Source organism: Lepisosteus oculatus, chromosome 6 (assembly GCF_040954835.1).
Source record: "Lepisosteus oculatus isolate fLepOcu1 chromosome 6, fLepOcu1.hap2, whole genome shotgun sequence".
Classification (NCBI taxonomy): Eukaryota; Metazoa; Chordata; class Actinopteri; order Semionotiformes; family Lepisosteidae; genus Lepisosteus; species Lepisosteus oculatus.
The window spans coordinates 28,734,451-28,750,358 of NC_090701.1; the positions used below are offsets into that span (position 1 = coordinate 28,734,451).

General features: G+C 36.2%; 1 protein-coding gene across 1 annotated transcript; it reads right to left on the reverse strand.

Moving 5' to 3' along the window:
* Positions 1-8,569: 8,569 nt before the first annotated feature.
* LOC138239412 (lactose-binding lectin l-2-like) lies at positions 8,570-15,177 on the reverse strand. The gene is made up of 6 exons (XM_069191152.1): positions 15,057-15,177; positions 14,277-14,347; positions 12,895-12,995; positions 12,107-12,235; positions 10,031-10,136; positions 8,570-8,805 (listed from the first exon to the last, which is right to left on the reverse strand). Exons 2-6 carry the CDS (start codon positions 14,335-14,337, stop codon positions 8,738-8,740), a joined length of 465 nt encoding a protein of 154 aa, XP_069047253.1. The 5' UTR covers positions 14,338-14,347; positions 15,057-15,177; the 3' UTR covers positions 8,570-8,737.
* Positions 15,178-15,908: the final 731 nt, after the last annotated feature.

A 15,908-nucleotide genomic window follows, 5' to 3' on the forward strand; every position in this document is an offset into this window, starting at 1 on the left:
CTTGAACACATCGTGAATGCATATGAGGCAAAATCCAGTCATCTATCAGGTTTAACTACATTGCTGTGGTAAGACTGACATTCGTTTAACTTTTATTATTAGTAACTGAAATGTAGTTGCAGATCCTCCTTGATGGTAGCATAGCAAGGGAATCTGGACATTAACAACACAAAATAAGGGAGACTAAATGACCTTGATGTTACCAACCCCTGCCTTCCCTGTTGTCACTATTCTGCATATTTAACTCCCCATCAAGAGCTCCACTCCACTGAAAACTCCTCACCAATTTTCACTTATACCCGCCCTCATCTGTTTGGAAGATGAGCTGCACGAAGAAACCTGTGCAGGAGAGATTTTTTGAAGTGGGAAAGCCATTGCCATGGGGCAGTCCTATGCCTTGTCATGCCTTTCACTTTTAAACCGTATAATGTCCCATCACTACATTCGGCATTAAAACCCACACAGACCACAGGGTGAGCACCCCCTGCTGGCCCCACTATTACCTCTGAAAGCAGCAACCTTAGTTTTGCCCAGGAAGTCTCCTATCCAGGTGCTGACCAGGCTCACACCTGCGTAGCTGCAGTGGGATGCCAGATGTGAGCCACAGGGTGATATGGCTGCTAGCCCTTGTGAAATAGGGCAGGCATAACAAATATGGGTGTGATGGCATTTAGTCTCTCCACTATTTTAGCCACAAGCAGTTGTTTGTTCTATTATATTAAGTTTGTATTAGTTTTTTTTTTTATCTAATCGGAATTTTCCAGGCATATTTACTTCAAAACCAAGAATGAACTGTTTTTAAAGTATGCCAAGATATATCAGTCCAAACATTAGAAAGTGATTCCACTCATTATAGTTCATTTTCCCATTTGGATAGACCTTTAACTTCTACTTTTATTCCATCTCCCAGCAAATTACATTATTGACTTAACACATTCTTAGTTCATAATGCATTTTTGCTAAAACTTGAATCAAAGGATGAATTTCACGAAGTATTTTCTTAATTCCTGGATCTTTGTAATAAAACTTGTACAGTATCTTGCAAATAACTATAAAAAATATTCGAATCTGGAAGGTTAAATATTTTAGATTAATTCTCATATGAGCCAACCCCTCTATCAGTAATCATCTGCTCATAACTTAAAAGTGTCATCTAATACTGTATATCTAGCTTAAAGTCTTGGTCAGTTTTAATTTCTCTTAAATAACTTGAGAGAGTTTTATCTGCTTATTTTTGTAAACAAATCCGTGCTTGTAAATTACTCTGAATAATTATATTTTCCACAGTTTTAAAGAATTATCTAATTTTGGTGGCATTCTCTCTGTTGAATTTCCATCCTTCTCTATTTAACTACTAAGTCCTTATTCATACATGTCAAAACATGTTGTATCTATATCGCTAAATAATAACTACAGTACTTAGATGTGGTTATACCGACCCACCCATTGCTTTAGACTGCTTAACAATCTTAAGCCTGACAATTTAACCCAGTGTTTAAAAATCGTATTTAGGTACAGTATATTTATTGGTAAAAACTGAAAAAGAAACATAAGTCTTTGAAGAACATTTATTTTTATAGTTTCACCTCTTCCTGTGAGGTAACAATTTCCATCTATTTAATTCCTCTTTATTTTCCAGTGTCCTAAAATTATTTTTGTCCTCAACATGGAAATGCCACAGTTCTTCTTTTGCTTGGATAAGTGTTGGTACTCAAATTTGACTAATGTGCTGGAATCATATTTTACGACATTATCGGTGCTCAAAGCAAATAACAAATGTACGCTACTGCTTTGCCAAACAAGGAAAAATGCAAAACACCTACATCATAGGAAAACATGAAAAACGCAAGCCTGGCAGTATATTCATTTCATGGATATAAAAACTGTTTGAAATTTGTTAACCATTCATTCCCAGTCAGTCAGTAGTGAACAATGGAATTTTTAAATAGGTAAATGAAAGACTCAGCTTTAACTGTTGGCTATTAAAGTTCACCTTTTCAATAAAGCAGTCTGATTACAAGGATCCACAAAAGCAACATGCAGTATGTTAAAAAAACTGTGCCAAATTTGTTTTTATTCTGTGAACGAGCTGGAATTGCATTTCTTTGCCACAATGAGATCCTTGATCCTTTCAATTGGGGAACATTTTAGAAGAGATAGAATTCTGAGAGAATCAGACAATCCTGTCACAGAATGCTTACAGAAATTGGCACTGAAATTGATTACTGAGAGGGTCACGTGAACAGTGTTACAATGTCAATTACCAACTTTTTGGTAATTGCTCCTCAGATGCATAGAGACGTAAACCAATTCAATGGATTGTTATAGCTTTAGGTGACTGAGAACTGTCTCTTAAATTGTAAATAAAGTTTGCAACAATTGGAAGAGTAAACACTTCTTGCTTCTTACTGAGGTCTGGAACCTAGGTACTTGTGGGTTAATGATTGTCAATGGGCAATACAGAAACACACAATATATGATCACATTAAGAACACAGAAGGTCAACAAAGGAAGGAGTAGAACAAGGAGCAGGAAGGAGGAGAGGAGAGACAAGAGACCAGAGGAGTTGGAACTTAAGCGTGCACCATGCGAGAGCCCCTTCTTCATGATCATACAAACAAAACCTGATTAGTGCGAAGAATTTGAAGCTTGTTAGAGAGAGCTTGCTATTCTGTGTTTTTAGGGAACTTGGGTTTCCTGGGTAAAGGTACCTCAGTTAGAAACGCCTTTCCTGCTTTGGGTACATTTTTTAATTGGCATTTTTTAATTTTTTAATAGGCTCCTATTTATTTTGTGTCATCCGGGGTACAGACGGAGATTTAACTACAGGTTGTATCACATTTATTTAGAAGGCAAAACTCAAAAGATTGGGTTGTCACAATGCCAGTTAGTGGTACATGGGTTCCCTGACAAGGTTTCTTCTGTTTCAGACACATGATGTCTACAGGGACAGAAACACTCATAAAAGGATAGCCTTGAAACACTGGAATTTTGCTTAAATTCAAATAACATTATTCTTACAATAACAGGTCCTCAAAGTATCCTTTTATGAGCGTTTCTATCCCTGTTGACATTCTGGATGGGTTGTGTTCATCAATATTTTTGTCAGTACTATACTGACACTAATCTGAAAGTTTAAATGGAAGGTAATCATTCTCATGCAATAATGCAAAGTATTTGTAATGCGAGCAAGTCTTTGATGTAGTTTTTATAGTAACCCTCTGTTCTTTTCTTATTTTCTCCTTGGTCATGTCTAATTGATGGTAGTCTTCACAGTGCTCTGTGGTACATCCAATGACTTTAATATTCTTTTAATACCCCTCTCCTGATCGGTACCTTTCAACAATAAGATCCCATAGATGTTTTGTCAGATCCTTGCGGACCATGGCTATCTCAGTAGGATGCAACCATGAAAGTTTCAGGAAAATCTACAGGAACAGCTTATTTTTATTTGGGGTTAATCAGAATCACTTTCATTTGTGGCAGGTGTATTCTACTTACCTTCGGACATGATTTTGATTTTGATTGGTTAACTCTCAACACAGCTACAGCCCCCATTATAAAAGGGTGTGCACACTTATGCAACCAGGATGTTAAAACATAAAACTGTGCTTGCATGTTCTCTAATTCTCTTTAACATGCTACCCAAAGGAAGGTCTTTGGTGTAGAAATAAAAATAATTAACTTGGCTTATTTAGTGCATTATGTTTAGCAGGTCTAGTCTATTGTTTTCACTGGAAAGCTCACAACATTTTCACAACAAATGATAACATTTTTCACAATTAAGTGTGTAAAGTAAAACATTTTGGACAAAATGGCAAAAGCAAAGTTAGATATTCACTCATTTCAGCCTTTTTTGGAGAGATAAATGTAGATATGTTCCAAATAGATACAGTGCTGTGTATGCCCTTTGTTGTGAGAGAGTTGTTTGTTGCACATCAAGTGTCCCAATGACATTTTCAGACAAAACATAACAAACACTTCAAGGATGATGTGTACAAGGCTGAGGCTCTAGTAAATAAAAATCAAGCCACAGAAGCAAGTTACAAAATCACATAATGAATTCAAGAAGAGCTTTGCTGCCTAAACCCACGTATGACACAACTACAGGGAAAGATATAGCTAAGATGTTTATTCAATCTTTTGTGGAAAGAGGAATTTACATCAAGAGGATATTTTCTGTGACGACTGACGGTGTCCCTGCTATGGTTGGAAAACAGAAAGGATTCGCAAAGACCAAGTGGATCACATTGACCATCTCACCTTAAATTTTCATTGTATTATTCTTCAGGGATCTCCTTGTGCCATGATTTAGAATTATGAACTTAATAATGTGATGACTCCGGTGGTGCAGATAGTGAAATTCCTTGTCGTTCGAACTGCCTTAATGTACAGGCTGTTAAAACTTTCTTTCGGGGGATGCATACAGTACATACGAGGATATTCAACTTCATAGCAATGTTTGTTCGCTAAGTCGAGGGAAGGATTTGGCATGTTTTATGTACTGCCCTAATGCAATCAAGATCTTCTCACAGAAAAGAGTAAAAAGTACTCCAAATTGCAGAGTGAAAAATGGGTTATCATTATCACCACGCAAATGAATCAACTCGTACCCTATATCCATATGACAGAGTCAACATAGGACATAGACTTGCAATATTATTGAGATGAATTATGTTTTTACAATATCTTGCACATGTGGGACAAATGTTAAGCTTGGATCAAATATCATTCTTCAATTGCCATTGAAATTCAAGAATAGTGCCATCAACAGTTGGGGTTACTGTATCAGCTTTAGTTGATGGGGTGTGCCGGGAAGAATGACTTCAGTCTTTTCACAATTCAAATGAAGAAAATTTTGAGTCATCAACGTTTTTATGTCAGAGATTAAATTAGAGCAGAGACAACCACCCTGATCTCAGGTTTAGAATGGATATAGATTTGTGTATCATCAGCAAAGCAATGATAATTCAGACCATGTGATCTTAATAGCTGAATAGCTGACCTAATAGCTGAATAGCATGGGAACATGTAAATGCTGAATAGTAGGGGCCCCAGTATAGAGCCCCGAGGAACACCAGACTTTACAAACCCAACTTCAGAACTGAAACCCCTAGAGTGACAAAGTCTTGTCAATCAGTAGACGTTGAACCATTAAAGAGAAATGTCAGATAATGAACTTTAGCTAAGCAGTTTTGAAAGAATAAGAGAAAAAGATTTTTGCTGAATTATTAGACCTCTCAGTTTTAATACTGTATGTTCTCTTCTGTGTCTTACATGTATACCTTTACCGTATGTGGTTATGGTTATTATATTTCTTCTATGGTTTCTGATATCAAATGTGTAGCCAGCATTTATATTAATGAGTAAATGATGGTTTAAATGTTAGGGAATTTCCTTTTTGTAAAAGACTTTGTAAGCACTTTTTACTGTTGAAAATAAATCTTGAAGATTTTAATTTTGCATTGCTCCCCAAAAGGATGTTTTTTTGCTTTTTGGAACCCCTAGTCTATAAGCTTACTTGGTCCTGAACCCTTACTATTCTTGCATAAAGTCTTTCCATTCCTCCTTGCAAGTTTCTATTAATGAACCTCAACAGTATTCTGTAACACAACTTTTGTTTTGTCCACATTAAGTAACAAAGTAGTTTCAAACTCACTGCTAATTTGAACTTGTTTTTATGTTAGTGTAAAGGGAGAGAGAATTTAATTCTTCGAATGATCTGTTGTTTCTGTTGGATCAAGGCCAATTATTTCACTTAGAATAAAGTGTTATTAAATATTAATAACTAAATCTTTGTGTGCCTTGACAAAGAGGCCTGGTTCCTCTCTCTAAATGCAGAGGAATGTGGCTAAAGAGGGCCCTCTGATAAGAGACATTGTAAAATTGTATCTATGCTGTACAGATGCAGCCATTCAAAATGGGTGAGGTATTTCGCGGCATACCTCGGTGGGCGTGTCACGGTATCACGCGGTATCACGCATTTCACGTGTGTCACGTGACTAACTATACGGCGTCGCCTTGTAAAACCGCCAGGGGGAGCTTAACCTCTCATGTACAGCATTTGAGCCTTTAATTTTGAACTGTGTATTACAGCATGTTAATCATCAGTCATTAAAATGTTGGTATATTTTATGAAAGCAAGATTGCTCAGTTGGACAAAAGTACACAACCTACCTTTATCAGAAATATTTATGCATCAAAGCCTTTACTGAAGATATTACTAATAGTATTAATAATGGATGACTTTGGACAAGCTGTATACTCAAAGTATAATTTCTTTAGCACATTTGTACAAGCACTTGGAATCTGTCCAAGCCATACTTTGTCAGGCATTTTGTTTTACTTTTTGTTTTACTTCAACGGGCATAAAAACTTCCTTGCTTTTAACAGGGCGTTTCATAATTTCTAGCTACGAAAATGATTTAAAATGCGACACCTATCATTCAACTAGAGCTTAAAATATCACACGTTTTGAATAGAAAGAAATCCTCTTCCTGGTACAGTGTGTATAGCAAACCAGCACGTCTTTTTTCTCCAATCAGAGGGGTGTCAGATAGTGTCAGCCAATCACCATTCTGCGTTGGGTAGCAACGGGTGACTGTTCTCAGGCGGAAGATGTAAACAGCTTAATGTTCGTGTTAAATAATTTTTTTAATTCAATTAAACGGGCACAGTTAAGACATTAAATATACATATACATACTGTATACAGTACAGTTTGCATACGGTAATATGTTTATGTTACGCGATTAAAAAATAGATAAATAAAAATGAAAAGTCCAGCACCAGCTGGATTCAAACACACAACCTGCCAGTTGGTAGTCACGCACCTAGATCAGTAGGCTACAAGACAGCTAACATGATCAGGCAGGCGAAACAGCCCTACACAGCCCTGCCGCAGTACACGGATATAATCATACCGTTATTAAATTCTTTAGATACGCGATTCCATATTATATTCCCTTTTAATCAAATTCTAAAAGTATGCTTGTTGACTCCGGTATCACGTTAGTTAAAGACTTCGAAGCTTACAATGTTTAGGGAGAAATGGAATACCGGTGTGTATTTTTTTCTTTAAAGTACCAAGACCAGCTATATACTGTATGTTTACGTTCCAAAATTAATATAGTTTATGGCCTTCACACGCGTTACAGTATGCTCCTATTCTTTTTATGCTCAGCTACTAAGATTTCCCTTCAGTGGTAAAATTCAATATCTACAACGGGCACAGTAAAGACGTTTACAGTAAGTCTTTCTACGACAGATCAATGGACCACGAGTGACCCTGTCGGTCAACCAATCACGCACCGCGGTACCCCATGTCATCATACCTGCGGTATCTGTACCGCGGTGTCTGTACCGCTCACTTTGAATGGCTGCATCTGTACATTTAATGATACATAGCACAGATGGGCTCCAGCCAGCCTCCAGGCTGTTGTTTTCAAAAAAAGACTACCAAAGGCCATTATCCATCACCCAAAGGAAGATCCACCAATTGGGGATCTGTAGGTTGGGTACCAGAGCCAAACCTCACGATATCTTAACCAATCACAAACTGGTGACGTCACCCCGTATTGGTGTATTAGCTCTTGTTTTTATATTGAGGATGCTGAGTTAAGCTCAGGCGTGAGGCTGTTGTACTGAGGAAACAGTAATGTAATTTTGGAGTTTGTTTTCCTACTGGGTTAAGCACATATTAATGTGACCTGGTTGTTAATGTGGTTTCCCAAATCTTGCTGCTCCAAGATCAGGTCCTCTAGATTGTTGAATATTTAAAGAAGATTTTAGGTTATATGTAATGGAGTTGTAGTTGTTTGCCTGTGCATGGAGTGGGTGACTTTGAGGGTGAGATTTACCAGAAAAAACCCTTAATGGGGAGAAAGTAATATTTTTATCCGGTAAGATTTATGAGTGGTATTTTATGTATGATGTTCTTCAGTGGTTTTCTTGGTAAAACCATGGTAAAGTGACCAGTTTGACTTGGCTAAAACTGTTTTGCTTCTATTTTATGTGAAAAAAAATATGTGGAGTGATGTTGGTGTCCTGCCGTACACATCAAAAGAATCTGGGAATTATTGCAAGAGGTCCCTCACCTACAGTATGTTGAGGGTGGTGCTGTTTGATTATATTGGGTATACATTATTTGGAACATTTAATGAGAGTATTTTTTGCTATCTCTTTTCAGGATAGCAAAACAAGTCCTGAATTGTGAGGTCACTAACTGTGACATGCACATGTACCCTCATTACACTAGGTATTGAGATAATTATCGGATCTACTTGTTTAAATAATTAATCTGTTTTTTCAGCGGACATGACCACTGTTGGGTACATGAATGATTATAGCTAGGTCATAGCACTTATTCCAAACATTTAATTCAAACATGTTTACTTTGAGCTTGAGTATAGAGACTCTTAAATTCCCTAAGCCAGATACCGGGATACAGTGTAGAGTAATATCTGCTTAAAAAAGGACAAAAATTATATATTCCTCATTTTCTGATGTTTTTTCATTTCCTCTCAGTCTGCTCCACTTACATATTGTATGCTCAAGTAGAAAACAAAGACTTGGAATGCAGCAAAGATTTATTAAAGAAAAAGAAATACAGTAACATTTACTGAAAGATGCAAGAAAGTACCCCCATCATCCAAGCAATATTAATTCAGTGTAATAAATAAAATTTCATGAGAATCCTTCTTGTTAGTCTTTTTCTACAACAAAGGACCAGCTCCTGTTTAAGGTACCATGGCACAGATGTAAGGATATTGATTGTTGCAAGAGATGTCATTCCAGTTCGCCTGACCTAAAAGACAAAAGAGAGAGACTAGAGATGAGTATTTATCAATATATTCACAAGCCTTAAAAATTCTGCCAAAAGCCTTGTCTCTGAAGGCAGAGATCTTTCTCAGTGGTGCCACAAAGTGATTTGAAAATGCTCAAGGGATCAAGGTGATCTTTGGTGACATACAGTATTTTAATCTCCTTCTCCTTTGGTATAGAGGGCCTATAATGATATCAATTATGCAGCTAAATCTTGCAGCAGTTCATCTAGCCATTCCAAATGGTGAATTATTGTAAATGATCACAGAGTTATTGTAGAAATTTGGACAGATGCTATGTCGGCTTTACTGTTAAGGGGTGTTTTTTCAAGATTTCTATTATTTAATTTTTCCTTCTGATCTCAAAATGTATAAATTGATGTGATTTTAATCCCTGCATAGCTGTTGGGATTTGGCTTTATGAATCACTTGGATGAATTGGCCACTGGATATTCAAAGACAACACAAAGTTGAATAATATAAAGGTTACAAAGGTACCCCAGAATGTAAATTGCGATCATAAGCCTCATGGAAAACTAGAAAAGATTATTTTTAATCACTTGCAGGATTTGCAAACAGATTCTGCAATCTATGTGATTGCTAATGAAACTCTTATGTTTGGGAACTCCTCCCACATTCATGTGTCAAAGGTGTTTGGTTACCCCATTTGTTCGTGGTGCATATCAGTCTTCTGCAACTCCATGTTGTGTTCCTGACATTGCACAAGATCCTATTTATGCTAGTGACTTCCTGTTGCAATCTACAATCAACTTGTGTAATTAATCTGATTAATAATCCAAGTAATCAGAGGTCTCTTCAGGAAATATGTACAGGTATGTTGTGGATGGATGTCCAGCAATGCAGACAAAATGTGTATTTAACTTCTCTACCAAAAGGCTGGTGATCAGCCTCTTTGGAATTGCATTGTGAAGATTATATTACACCTCAGGATAATTTGACATGTATCTAATGTGAGATATTAAAATATTTGATCATGTTTGTTTTTACATACATGTCACTTTGATTGTCACTGCATCTTTAAGCACAGTCTTGAACTTATCTGATCTGTGAATATCTATGATTCACCCTTTTTATTTTTCATATTCCATGTCTACACTTTACTTTTCTAACATGCCTTCATTTAATAAAATTAAAACCAATAAAACTGTGCGTCTTGAAACAATATTGGAAGGAGATTATTCTTATTACCCCAGTATGTGTGTACACAGTTTTCAACTCCAGAGCTGTTGGGCTCAGTGGGATTCCACTTGGTGTAGTCCCATTTGGATCCATCACTCCAAAGCCATGTGCCCTCCTGCACCACCACACCAACGAAGATATAAATGAGGAAAATTGAATGAAATAAAGAATTTAGTTAAGAGTCAGCTTCAAACATTTTCCATGCAGATATAACATACACATTTTATAATTTAAGCTTGATATACAGCTGACAAAGCATTTTCAGTTCTTACCAAGCAAATTTTTACTGATGATGCAGATGATCAATGGAGTGTTGCTAATAATGAGTAAACTAAATGACTATGAAATCATTAACACATCAATATTAGAACCTCAATACACAGCCGTGAAAGGCTGTTTTCCTAGAGATGTTATTAAGCTAACTTCCATGGGGATGGATCATAGGATAAAATTGGCCTCAAGGCAGAATAAATACAGTAGACACTAGGAACAAGAAGAGTGGAAGAACAAAAAGAAGGAAGAGGATGGAGGAATCATCCTAATCTTCAGAGGAAGCTGTGGAAATGTACCATGAAAGTGTTTTCCTCTTTCATAAGGCCTGAAGCCAAATTGTGTCCAAGATATCTAAACATGGAAAGAGACCATACTCTTAATAAAGTTTGCAAACATATTTATTTGTGGAATTTCCTATGGAATCCAGAGTATAAAGGTGCCTGTCCTTGGTTATCAATGCTAATTCTTTAGAATTTGAACATTGGATGTCTAAAAAGACTTGTAAATGTGTTACTTGTAATTCGTTGGTTGTAATAAAAGTTAGTGCTGTCTAAGTTTGCCTCATGGTCACTGTTATCCAGCTGTACCATAGAATGAAGAAATTACATTAAGTGCCTTGGAGTAATATTTCCTGACTATAAAGCATGAAAGTGTTCATGAACTTGAGAATTTAAGTTGGTATGAGAACCTGATTATTATAATGGTTTCCTTATTTTAGAATTTTAACCCCCCAAACACCTTACAATATTTAAAGCACATGGTGTACCACCACGATCCATTATGGAACAGCAGACATAAAAGTTATCTTAACAATCAAGTAGGTTGGTAGGTAGCTTTAAATACAGTAACATGCAGCTTTCATAATGTAAAGACCTTTTTTGAGGCATAAGCTTTTGGTATTTTTGATACTCTTGAAGGTCTGAAAAGGATTTATTGGAATAAGGGACAGAAGATTTCATTAATGAAGATGGGCAGTAGCCTTAGCTGAAGGTGTGAAGAGCTGGGAACATGGCCAGGGGCACAGTTGCAGTGGAGCTCCATGAAGACACAGGAAGAGAAAGAAAAGCACCAGGTGAGAGGATCTGCTCAGATAACCATTCAGCACCAGATTCTAATTAAGTATTTGAACCTTGTTAAGAGAGCTTGCCATTCTGTGGATTTAGGAAACTCTGATTTCCTTTATAAAGAAACCCTAGTTTTAAAACGGTCTTTCCTGGTTATAAGATACATTTTTTAGAATAGGGAGAAACGATCCCACTAAGATTTGATCATCCAGATTCATGGGAAGAGAAACTTAACAGTAGGTCATTCTCAGTTTTATTTACAAGGCAGATATACTGTATCTCATTGGTCTTTTAGGTATTATACCATGTTAGATTTTGAATACCTGGTAGTAATTTAGGATTTTTCTGGTTGGTCAGGATGTATGGCTCTGAGACACCTTATTTGTAAATAGAGTAATTTGTATGTTTTATGTTGTATTTTACTTAGTGTATGTTTTTTATTATTAATAAATATTTGTTTAGCCCAATATACCTGATTAAAAACTCTTGCACCAAGAGCTGTGCCAGAGAACAAAGATCTCAGGTGCCTCTAACTATTACAACCACTCAGATATATTCTTGGCATATATTTTATAATTACAATTTGTTTTAGTTATTGATTTTTCATATCTATTTTGTACAACTCTCCATTTTCTTAAGCCCTTATTTGTAAAAATATACCATAAACATGAAGGACATTTGGAGCTGAATGATACACTGTACTATGGTTCCTGTTTGTATTCTGGGTCTGCAGTGACTAATACTATACCTTCACACAGTCGCTACCTCCCAGCCAAGTTGGATTTGCTCCCCTGGACTTGATGAGTTGCAGCAGAAAATTGTGTTCCGCTTCACTGTGGACTGAGGCCAAGTTTCCTCCATATCTGATACAGTCCACCTGGAAAGAAAGAGGTAGATATCAGCATGTGTGCACTGTTCTATGTCTGTTCACCACTCTCAAAGTGTTAGATGCCACATGTCAGGCAGTATTTGGACAGGTTGCTTTGCTGGAATGTTGTCATGTCAGGATGAGGCCACAAAACAGTCACTAATTGTGGTCTATTGAGTTGAGTGAATGTGTATTGTACTTAAGAATAAGCCTTAGTTAATTGTCGGCACCACAGTTATTAGTTATTACTGCAAAGTGCCAGTGCCTCAAAAGCATTGCTCTATTAGCAAATAGGTCACATTGGTTAATTTCTGTGTTTTTATTTTATAAATTTTCTCCTTGCTTGACATTCAATAGAGTAAATCACCTGGTGATTAAGACACTATGTAACAATGAATATTTAAAATTGTTTTTTTTTGCATTTGTATTTTTATTTTAATTTTCCTAAAAACAATCAAACAATGCAAAAAATGATAAGATTTGTATACTCAGTGTGCTTCAAAACAAGTGTGCAATGAAAAGGTTGATCAACTAAAATTACACTCTATAGGGTTTACTAAATTATTTATCACACTATCACAACTGGGTTGTGATCAGACATAAAAGAGGTGTGAACAGATATCTTTACTAGTTTAATCAGAATCTGTGCTGTCCCCCACACTACATACCTCAGCATCAGCCCATATTTTGGCTTGTGCAAAATGTTGGAAGCAGCGGTCTTGGAAGCTCACCCAGCCTGAGGGACATCTCTGGCACACTTTTCCTAAGACTGTGGAAAAGAAACAGGGTCAAGCAATGGAATGGTTCTGAAATGGATTTGGAAACACGTAGCTTGAAAGGTTATGATTTTACTACTACCCAGCCACAAAGAAGAGAATGAAGGATATATCAGGACTGAAATATGAAATATGAATCTGACAAGTGGTTGTGAAGACCAATTGAAAGAGGAAGGAGATAAAATGAGGTTTAAAATAGATGGTATTCTGAGAGTTGAATTCCAACGACAGTGTGAAAGTTTGAAAACTGTATAGAAATTTGATGATCATTCAGAGATGGAAAAGATGTCAATCTAGCTAATGGTTATCTTTTGTTTCTGGAGTTTCTCTGTGGTACAAGGGTAGGTAAAGGATGTAGGGAGATACAGGTAGGTTAGTGTAGTCATGTTGTCTGTGATTTACACTATCGGAGTATATATAATTGGTACTGAGTCAATTTTAGTGGCAGTGGTATTTAGCTAAAATATCAGGGTGATATACGTGGAGATAAGTTAGTCAGACTATATTTCAGACTTAAAATTTCTCCAGTATATGTATGTGAACATGTGGTATACAAGGAAAAGAAAAGAAAGATCAGAATAGTATTTTGACATAGAGAGATACAGTACTGTAACTTTAATATAAGGTACTGAACACTGAGGGAATTCATGAATAAGAATTATATTTTCAAATCTATTAAATAAAAAAATGAGTTTTTTTTAAATCCACTAGTTTGTGACTGGTTTTACCTGAAAGTGTTTTTGTAAGGACAAAATGGTGACAACTTTTTAGAAACAATTTAGGGGGCAGGCTCACCTGTGGAGAATTATTGATTAATACAGTCCTGTTCAACTTAAAAGATTTATGTCCACTTCTGCTTGCATTGAGTAGGTGAATGCTGTGGATCTACAGCATGAACAGTACAGATGCACAGTAATGGACTCTAAGGATGGGTTAGGTTGTGTCTTAAAAAGATGTACAGTATGTGTTTCTCCTTCTCCTTTTAATTATTATTAATATTCAAAAGGAGAAGCCAACTCCTACTTATGTCCTAATAATATTTTAAAAATTGGAAAGATAAGGAAATAATTATTTACAAGATAAGTAGTATTAGAATTTTCACCAAACCTGCTGTGATTAATTTCTTATATGTGATTAGGGATATTTTAGCAGAATTTTGTTTTTGCAGAATTTTGAATAATGTCCCACATACCCGGGACCAAGCCACCCGAGTTTCGGTTCAAAGAGACATATACAGTACAAAAAAGGTTTTATGGAAATACTGGTCCTCATACCTGAATCCACACTGAGTGTGAAGACAATGCAGAGCAGTACTGTTGTAGGAAGACGGATCATGGTGACTCTCCTGCACGCAATACAGATACAGGAGAAATACTTGATTCGTGAGTGCCAAATCCTTGTATAAGGAGACCCTCGTTTCAATTCATTTCTGTACATCGTTTCAATCTAAAGGTTTTAAGAATTGTTAATCATTTGCAGGGCAAAATATTCATGCCATATCTTTACTTTATCAAAATGTAATACATTTCAATTTTCTATTTATGTAGTTTTATATTGACAGTTATATATCTTGTGAATTTACCAACTAAACATTTGTTTCAGTTTCAAGGCATAAATATGTTTTTGGCTAGCACTGCAAAATTATGTAGAATTGCATTTATTGGGAGTGAATACAGCATTAATCCTAACTACTAATTGATGGAAATGCAGTGAGTCTGCCAGTACCTCAACCTACAGCTGCAAAGATCTATACCGAATAGAAAATAGTTGGATGTAGAACAACTAAACAGCAGGTATTTCTCTCTTGCATGTAAAAATTAAAAATTAACTAATTGTCTCACAAGTACACTATTGTTGAATATTTCTTAACTCCTGTTAATTTCTCTAACTACAACTGTAAGAATGATGCATGAATCCTTATTTGTGTACTGTAGCTCTTCGGTAGTATATAGACTTACAGAATTAATATTACCACATTTTTTATAAATTAATATACTATTTACTAAACCTATCAACTGGGTAGAGCAGTCAAACAGCAGGTATTTCTCTCTTACCTGTAGGAAGTGATTCTGTAGTGTGTTCTCTCTGTTCTCTCTGTGTATTGATGGTTGGTACCCAGACTCTGCTGCACAGCTCTTATATCCAGATCAAGGAGGATATGTTCTGTTGACAGGCCACACACAAAAAATAAACATCCTTATTGGTATGTCCTTGCAATGTGAATTGCTTAGTCCTAGTAATGTGATTGCCTTAACAAAATATTGAATGTTCTTTCATTAGTCCTACCAATTTACATAAGATATGTGGGGGATTCTCCCTTCATTCAAATATTGAAATTACTTTCATCTAACTGCTGCATATCACTGTCATATACAGTAACTGCGAATAACCTGGGTGGGTGCTGAAACTCAGAGGTTGATTAAAATGATAACATTATTTGAGAATGAAATTGTTATAAAATTAAAAAAATATGTGATTATGATGATTTGTATAAGAAACTTTTAAAAAGAATTAGAAGAAGAGATGTGTTATGTAGCATCTTTTAACGGATTATCTGAAAGATTTTTCGGGAGGAATAGAATTCTTCATTCAGACTGGAATATTACAACATCTATTTGTGACAGGTACGGCAAGGATAGAGACAGGGACTCAGGATCTTGTTAACTAAGAACACGGCGCTCTTTATTAATTGGACGAGCGTCTGGCACGGCAACCACAACAGAGAGAGAGACAACAGGCAACAACACACTGGGGTCAACAGGTAAGATTAAACAGTTATAGGGTGGTAATTGGGTACATGTATTTATAAAAGGGGTGCAAAACCAGGCAAACTATTTACATGAGTCTGGGTGATCTCGTGACCGTGTACACTGGTTCCACCATTGGTCAGCTGCTCCAGCCAGTGG

Excerpts from the sequence above, each read along its gene's own strand:
- LOC138239412 (XM_069191152.1), bottom strand. The coding sequence starts at position 14,337 with ATGATCCGTCTTCCTACAACAGTACTGCTCTGCATTGTCTTCACACTC. Across the intron at positions 12,996-14,276 it reads CACACTCAGTGTGGATTCAG|TCTTAGGAAAAGTGTGCCAG; the intron begins GTATGAGGACCA and ends TCTTTTCCACAG. Across the intron at positions 8,806-10,030 it reads CTGTGTACACACATACTGGG|GTCAGGCGAACTGGAATGAC; the intron begins GTAATAAGAATA and ends TTTGTCTTTTAG.